The sequence below is a fragment of the Falco cherrug genome, chromosome 9, assembly GCF_023634085.1.
Source record: "Falco cherrug isolate bFalChe1 chromosome 9, bFalChe1.pri, whole genome shotgun sequence".
Classification (NCBI taxonomy): domain Eukaryota; kingdom Metazoa; phylum Chordata; class Aves; order Falconiformes; family Falconidae; genus Falco; species Falco cherrug.
Window position 1 is genome coordinate 11,438,562 of NC_073705.1, and position 7,893 is coordinate 11,446,454.

The following is a 7,893-nucleotide window of genomic DNA, read 5'->3' on the forward strand; positions in this document are numbered from 1 at the left end:
TGCCCTGTTCGCCACTAACCGGGAAGGATCAGGTCCAGAAGGAGCAAAAGAAACACTGCACCCAACAGAGCCGAGCATGGAAAAGCACAAAAAACCTCAGTGTGAGATATTGTAGAAGCAGAAGATGATTTTATTTTACAAGATGTAAGGCCAGCTCATCTGCTGGCCCTGCCAGCGCCGTGCACCCAGCAGTGTGTGGGATCACCTGGAGCTGCCTTGCAAGTCCTTGCTTTGGCTTTGGGCTCCTTCACTGCCCGCAGCAAAACCAGCTTGGACTCGCTTTTTATATCCTTTGGAAAGTGGATACTGATGGAAAATCTTTTCCCCATTATTTTATCTCAGACCTCATCAGCCATATGCAAAACTCTTGAATATCAGTTCTCGTTTGTCTTACAGGTATATTTATGGCTCAGTTTGGCATCTTCCTGTCATCTTATCTTCAGCCGATGAGTTGTTCCTCCTTGTTTGAACGAAATCACACATAGGAGCCCTGTGGCAGTTAGCACACACCTCTTCTTTCAAACTTTGTGTCCCTGTTTCTCAGTGCTTTCATACACACACACATTTCTGTTCTTCCTATGGTCTCACCAGTCCTAACATTTCCATCACAAGTCTCTACAAGGTCTATGAAGTAAGAGTGATATTTCCAGTATCCAATACCCTAAAATCCACTCATCAGGGTGGTAGGTGCCTTGGTAATAATATTTATTACAATGGGAAGGAAAATCACATCAGAGGAGGAGGATGGCCCTGCCAGGGAGGTCTCAGCAACACTCGCTGAGCTTTGCCAGGGGAGAAAAGGAGAGGCCAGGAGGGCCAAGATGTTGTCATGGCTCAGCTGGGACTGTGGTCACCCCTTCCCCCTGTGTGACCCAGCTTTGAGCTGCTCCTGGCTTGGGGGTCCCTGCAGACACAGGGACCCCATGGAGAGCTGAGGGAGTGGAGAGGACTCAGGTGCCCCCAGCCCCCAGCTCCACCAGCAGCTCCCCATTGCTCTGGACACTGGTTGGAGGCTCGGTGGTGTGGGCAGGGTGTCACAGCCCAGCCACAGAGCCCCGGCACCCCTGCCTTGGGACCCTGGGACAGGAAGGGCTGGTGGACGTGGGGACCTGCTCTCTCTGGGCAATACAGTGAAGCTGCTTCCTGCTGATCCAGCTCCCTGATAAAAGGCCGCTAGGGCTATCGCTAGCGCGATCTCGATGGAAAGATCCAGTTCCCAGCTGCCTTATCTCAGCTGAGTCAAATACGGCCATGCCAGAAGGGAAATGCGTGCTGGGGAGCCCTCATTGCAGGTGACCTTCTCGGAGCACCTTTCCCTGGGGCTGAAGGGATGGCGGTTTCAGACACCCCACTGTGTGCACTGACCACCCTGTACAATCGGGGAGCAGCAGTCCCTGGGTGCTCTCTGTCTCAGGTCACATCTACCTGCAGCTTGCACTGAGCTGGGTGCCTCTGCCATACGCTGCTGCTGCCCAGCCAGGGCTCACGCCTCCAAGCCAGTCCCTTTTCCCATGGCAATCTCCTTTGGGAGAAGGTGCTGGGGGGGTGGATGCCTGGAGCCCAGAGGGTGCCACCACTCCTGCATTCCCATCTCCACCCAACACATCACCTTTGGACTCACACGGCTTCACTGGAAAGGGATGAATGAGTGTCCGCTACCTTCCCAGGTCTGGAAATCCCCCGCTGAGTGCACAGCGGCTGGGCCAGGGCTGTTCCGAGCAAGGCGGACACATGCCAAAGCAGGACAGAGGCACCAGCCAGCCCCGATCCCTCCTGGATGTGCGGCGCTGCGTGGTGGCTGTGTGCACCCAGAGCTGACCAAACCATCCAGCCCCTGCCTCCAAACCTGGGCTGAGCAACTCTTCAGTTTACTTTTCCTGATCCTTCTGTAGTAAAGAAATAGTTTGAGGTTACGAGGTAATATCTTAATTGCCTTTCATCCAGGAGGACAGGTAATGATTTCCCAGCTGGATGGGAGCTGTGATTTCCCTTGGCTTGCGGTGACTCCATCCACTCATCCCAGGCAGCGGGACTGCCTGAGCTGCTGTTTCTGTCTCCGTTCCCAGGAATGTGGCTCTCTTTGCCAGGCTCAGCCTTTTGGCAAACCTGGTGCCACCAGCCTGAGGCAAGCCCAGCAGGGAAAGGCCCTGGTCCATGTGAGCACAAGGGCAGTGAAGGACAGACCTTGCCGGGACGTTTAGTGACACCGTAGCAACTGGCCACAGTGCATGGCAGCATCTCCTGGGCTGCTAAAAGAAGGGATGGGTGGGAGTGCCCCAGGTCTGCATCCAGCCTGGAGCTTGTCCCAGTAGGGGTTTATGAGGTTCTGGAAGAGCTGGCAAGCTGGACTACAGGCAGGTCCACAGCTCCAAGGGGAGCACATGTGGAGGCAGCTCCAGGCAGGGGTGACCCGCAGCTTCTCTCCCTACAGGCAGGGCTCTGTGGCTGTTCTGGTCAGGGCTGCCAGGCTTCTTTCATTTTCCCAGCAGGATTGACTTGGCACAGGCAGCCAAGCCTCTTATCTTGAAGAAAATTAGTTTGTGTGTGAGATAATCAAACCACACTGTTACCACATCCCAGATCATGATTTGGTGTCAAGCACTCACCACATGAAGCCTATGTACTGCTGGTGGAGGAAGTAACCAGAGGACCTGATCTGCTGCAAATGTTGCTGCTGCCACCCCAAACTGCCAGCCAGGCTCTCCCTGGAGACAGGGATGCACCAGCTTTGGGAAGCCAGGTGGCGTCAGGGTTCCCATTGCTGTTTGGGAGTGCTAAATAACAAGCAAGAAAAGCAGCAAAGGTCTGAGAGCACCAGGTGGCACGAGGACCACACCAGCAATGGACGTGGTCAGGGCAGTCACGGTGGTGGTCTGGACAGCTCTGAAGGTAGAGAAGGAACTATGGAGACTTCTCCCTTCAAGGCAAAAATATGCTGCTTGTAAAACCCTGTTGAGGGGTGCTGGGATGCTGCTGAGCTGCACTAGAGCAGCCTGCAACAGCCACCTTCCAGCGCAGCCCTGTGTCCAATCTCACCCGCCGCCTGGGCTGAAGCCAGCTCTGCCCCCAGCAACCCCCAGTATGGGTGACGTTCTGGGGGGCAGCCACAAGGAGCAGGAACCCCAGCTGCAGAGGTGTTTAGGGATTTTGCGCCAAAAAAGTACTTTGTAAAGCTTTGGGGTGACCCAAGTGTTAGAGCCAGGCTCTCGGGCAGCAGTGATTTCAGATGTGTTTCAGCCCATTTAGTGATAAAAGTCTTTCACTTGCATGAATCAGGCCATTTCCTAAAAGACATGCCTGGGTGAGAGCTGGCTGGGGAGTTAGTGTTGTGGCTGTGAATGCTTTCAGTGTGTGAAAATTATCAGACACAAGAAAAAACAAGGTGTGGGCAGCCCTGGCCCCTGGCATGGCTGGAGAGCTGCCTGCGGCCAGAAGCTTCCCGATGGTCACTGCGTCTCAGCTCCACTCCAAGAAAGGCTGTGAAAGCCAATAAGCTAATGTGAGCCCAATGCTGGGGTCACTAAAGTCAGCCACTATCCAGGATGTCATAAAATTCCCAATCCTAACACCTACATGTTGTCTCTACATCTTCCACAAATGATAAACCAAAATGATCCTTTCTGATCTTGGTGCCTTGCTCTTGGCCCTACAACCCTCTGAAAGATGCTCCACCATCCCGGCTTTCCTTCCATGCCTGTCTTGGCCATGGTCCCTTTGTCCCTGAGCAGCAAAAATGCAGCTGAAGGCATATGGACATAGCCGCACCAGCTTCATCCCCCTCCAGTGTAGCCATCCCCAGTTTCAGATGCCTCTCTGGGAGCTGTTCCTGTCCCGGTAGGAGCTGGGACACAGGGATTGGGGTCAATACTGTCCCTCTGTCCAGGTGGTGCTGGTTCAGCACCCAGGCCTGGCTGTGCGGAGGCTCCTTCCCCGCTGGCCCCGGGGGTTCAGGGGGGCGTGGGGCTGGGACACCCACCAGGGTCCACAGCACCACCATAGGGAAGCCACGGAGCTGCCCCTGCGTGTCCGCGGGGCCATACCTCCAGACTGGGAGCGAGCCGGGGCACTCCCCCAACGCCTGCTTTTAGCTGAGGAGCTGCGGTCAGGATTGGGAAAGACCCAGCTGGCAGCGATATCCAACCTGCCACAGCACAGTAAACTTAGAGGTGAGATTTTTATCTTTGCCAGATCACATTCCAGTGTGTAAGAGCTTGTTGGCCCGAGGCTTGAAGAGCCCCCTCCCCAGGCCAGGGACCCCATGGCTCACGCTGGGTGGGTGATGGGTGTCAGGGGCTGTCCCCTCAAGCCGTGTCAGCTAGTGGAGGCTCTAGCAGCATTTCACCTGGGGGGATGCTCCCAGGAGTTTTGTGTGGCCACATCACCCCGTCCACAGGCTGGTGTGCCAGAACTGCACGCTGCTGGGGTGCAAGGGCAAATGCCCCGGGAAGTTTTGTTGTAGGACTTAGGGGCACTGGGCACAGCGGGTGACCCCTTTGCACAAGGAAAAAGTCCCAGGAAGGGATTTGGCTGGTCCTGGCTGCCAGACAACCCCCACCGCGCCTGGCCATGCAGGCAGCCCCCATACTCCCATCAGGGCAGTACCCCCAGTGCCACAGGTGGGCAAAGTGCCACCCCTGTGTCCCCAAACGTGCCTGGGAGCTTGTCTTACCTCAGAGGAGCAGGGCTGGGAAACACCACTTGCTGGCTCTTCCCCAAGGCAGCTGCAGAATGCTGGCAAAGCCACTTGCAGGTGAGCTCGGCAGCACGCAGGTGGATGTGACCGTGTCCCCCTGTGTTGAGCACCACGCCCTGGTGACACAGCTGTTTGTGAAGTTGGGGCTGCCAGTCCTGGGCAAGCCCCGCCAGGGCTCAGCAGCAGGAAACAGCCCCGTTCCTCTGCAAAGCGTTGCAGCAAGGCTGATGGATGCATTCTTTTGATCTTTTTTTTTTTTTTTGGTTTGCCCCTACTTTTGTTTAATTAGTTGGGTGGCTGGGGAGCTGCAGGAGAGTCCAAAGTCACCAACAGTCCCCAAGGCAACTCAGTGAGTGTCCCCTCCTGACTCAGAGGCTTTGCTGCTCTTCCTGCTCCTTTCCGTGTTCATCGACCATGCCCCCCACCCTCCGTGGCTCTGGTTCTTTGTGCCTGAGCAGACACTGGCTGTCCCCCCACACCGCCCCAGCCTTGCTCCCCTGCTTTCACTCTCGTGGCCCCTTACCCCAGCTCTCACCCTCCCTGGACCCACAGCAGTGACTGCTGGTGACGCACTATCTGCGGCTGCTGGTGATGTAACATCCATGGCCTCTATTATTGGAGCGCCCAGGCGTGTTGGCACAACTCCAGCATGGGGACACCGAAAGCGGGGATGAACCCACACTAGTGTGACGTGGAAGGAGACAGGGAGCAGCAGGCTGCCCTCCTCGCAGATGACGTGTCCTTGGTTTACCATAGCTTGGCCCCTGTAAGCAAACAGCTGGCTCAAAGCGGACAGACCAGAGGAGCATCTAGGGACATTACGGCTGCACCTTGGTGACAGCAAGCCCTGGAAAACCACATCACAAGGTGAAGCAGGAGCAGAGGAGCTCCTGTGAGGCAGGTCCCAGTGCCATTTAAGTGTGCAAGGACTGAGCAAAATGGATGCTCTCATCTTGTACTTCCAGCACTGGACCCTGGCGCCACCCCAGGATGGGCCATCTAGAGTCACTGGGGACATCAAGCCAGGACTGGAGCCAGGTGCCACCGGAACAGAGGCTGGCGGGGAGCAGGTCACAGTGCGCATCAGGGGCAAAGCCCCAGCATGGCCCAGTCTGAGCTAAATCTGTGTCAGCTTACAAATCGTGCTGGACCAGGCCACTGGTTCTCCCATCACCATTCCATGACAGCAGTGTGAAAGGACAACCGTCATCACCTATGGGAAACTTCCTCACAGTTCCCATCCGCTTTCTAGAGAGAAAAGGAGCAGCTGCTTGTTTCACTGTCATCAGTGTCTCTCACAGGGGAGATCAGGTCCACAAACAAACATGTTCCTGGTGCTCCTCAGGCCTCTGCTAAGCAACTCTGAACTGGAGAACCAGTTTATACAGCAGGTCTCCCATCTCCAGATCCTATCTGCATGAGACAGATCCTGAGCGCAGCAGAGGAGAGAGGGTGGTACCAGGAAGAGCTGGGTAGATGGGGGCAAAGACACGGATAAGCCAGGGAGCATCTGAGGTTGGAGGGAAAGCCCCAGCTACCAGGAGATGTTTTGTCAGAGTCAACGTCATCAAGAGTACAAAGGTCTGTAAAACTCAGTGTCAGGAGGAGACCAGCGCTCTGGGCCTGGGCTCCAAAGCAACACTTGACATGAAAAGATGAGCCAGAAAGGCGAGGGGCAGATTCGCTGTTCAAAACACCCTTGTGGTGGGAGCCAAACCCACGCGATGCCGAGGTGTCTTTGGTGCCAGGAGTTCCCTGTGACACTGGCATTTAACATGCTGATCCACACTTCCCTGAGGAATACTGAATTACTCATGCTTTCTGGGGGTCTTCAGGACAGTGTTTCATTCCGAAGCTAGGGTTCTGTGAGAACCCCCGCTTCACAACCAGCATCAGTCATGCATACTCCTGTCCCTGTGCCCTGCCCTCCAAACAGCACTACCTTGGTGTGTAGGGAATGGATCTGAATTACAAAGAAAAAAACATGATTCTGTTCAGAAGTACACACATCAGTTCTCTCTGGCTCAGAGCATGGCCCTGTGGCCAGTGCACCAAAGACACGAAGTGCTCAGGGAAGTGCGAGGACAGATGGAAATAAGTTAGCTTTGCTGCTGAAGGCAGCACATCATTACAAGTGCAGCCTCAGACAGGCCAGGCCAGGCAGCTGCTGCAGCACTCCTGGCTGCAGTGGTCTGGGGCATACGAGGATATCTACAGCAACCAACCAACCTCCAGGTAATTCCCATTCTCCAGGCAGCAGTTTTAAGTACAAATGCTTTCTTAGGGAAAAAAGTTTTATAAATAAAACTAATCCTTCCATGCATTTTTATTTTAAAATAAAACAACTGGCATATCAAACAGTGCTTGCATGGCAGGATACTTCAAGACTAACACCAAGAGCTGAGTGAACTGAAATAAGGAAGCGCCACAAAAGGATCTTTCAAAGAAGCATGATGCTACACAATACAGCAGCGTGCTTAATTACAGACCCTTGCTCGCATAGCGCCAGCCCTGTGCAACCTGCCACCTACCACTCTGTACAGAAACAAGGACGGGGAAAAGCCCGATGACAATCACTGTGAGCCCAGGGGAGCCAGGCACGTCCCCAGCTGGAGCGAGGGCAGCGATGCGGAGCCGGCTCCCTCGCTGTCAGTTCACCCGGCAGGCTCGGATCATGAGCAGCTGGAGAAGGATGAAAACAGGCGACATGATGAGGCCGTACCAGAGCTGCCGGGTGTGCTCCACCAGCTTCTGGCACAGCAGCATCTCGAAGACGAACTTGAGGCCGAGGATGGTGAGGATCCAGAAGAGCCGCAGCACGGCCAGGCGCTTCTCACCATCCTGGAAGAGCCGCACGGAGACGATGGTGGTGAAGTAGGTGCTGAGGCCATCGGCGGCGAAGAAGGGGACGAAGACGACCCACCAGGAGAGCGCCGAGGCCTCGCCATCCACCTTCAGGACCAGGAGCACCGAGAAGGCCAGCAGCGCCAGGCCGTGCAGGAAGATCTCGAAGGTGGCGAAGCCCAACCATTGCACCAGCTCCCGCAGGGAGAACAGCATCGTCCCGACGGCCGCGGGGGCATGGGCGCTGCCTGGGGGGGCTGGGGGGGGGACGAGACCCCCGGCCCCGGCGCCTCACCAGGCCTCGGCAGGCCCCCCTCGGCGGCGCAGGATGATGACGTTGCAAGGGGGCGTGTCGC

At 55.8% G+C, this 7,893-nt stretch overlaps 1 protein-coding gene across 1 annotated transcript; it reads right to left on the reverse strand.

Annotated features, from left to right (window-relative positions):
• Positions 1 to 7,004: 7,004 nt before the first annotated feature.
• On the reverse strand, positions 7,005 to 7,883 carry TMEM203 (transmembrane protein 203). The gene has a single exon (XM_005442011.4). The coding sequence runs from the start codon at positions 7,751 to 7,753 to the stop codon at positions 7,343 to 7,345; it is 411 nt and encodes a 136-aa protein (XP_005442068.1). The 5' UTR covers positions 7,754 to 7,883; the 3' UTR covers positions 7,005 to 7,342.
• Positions 7,884 to 7,893: the final 10 nt, after the last annotated feature.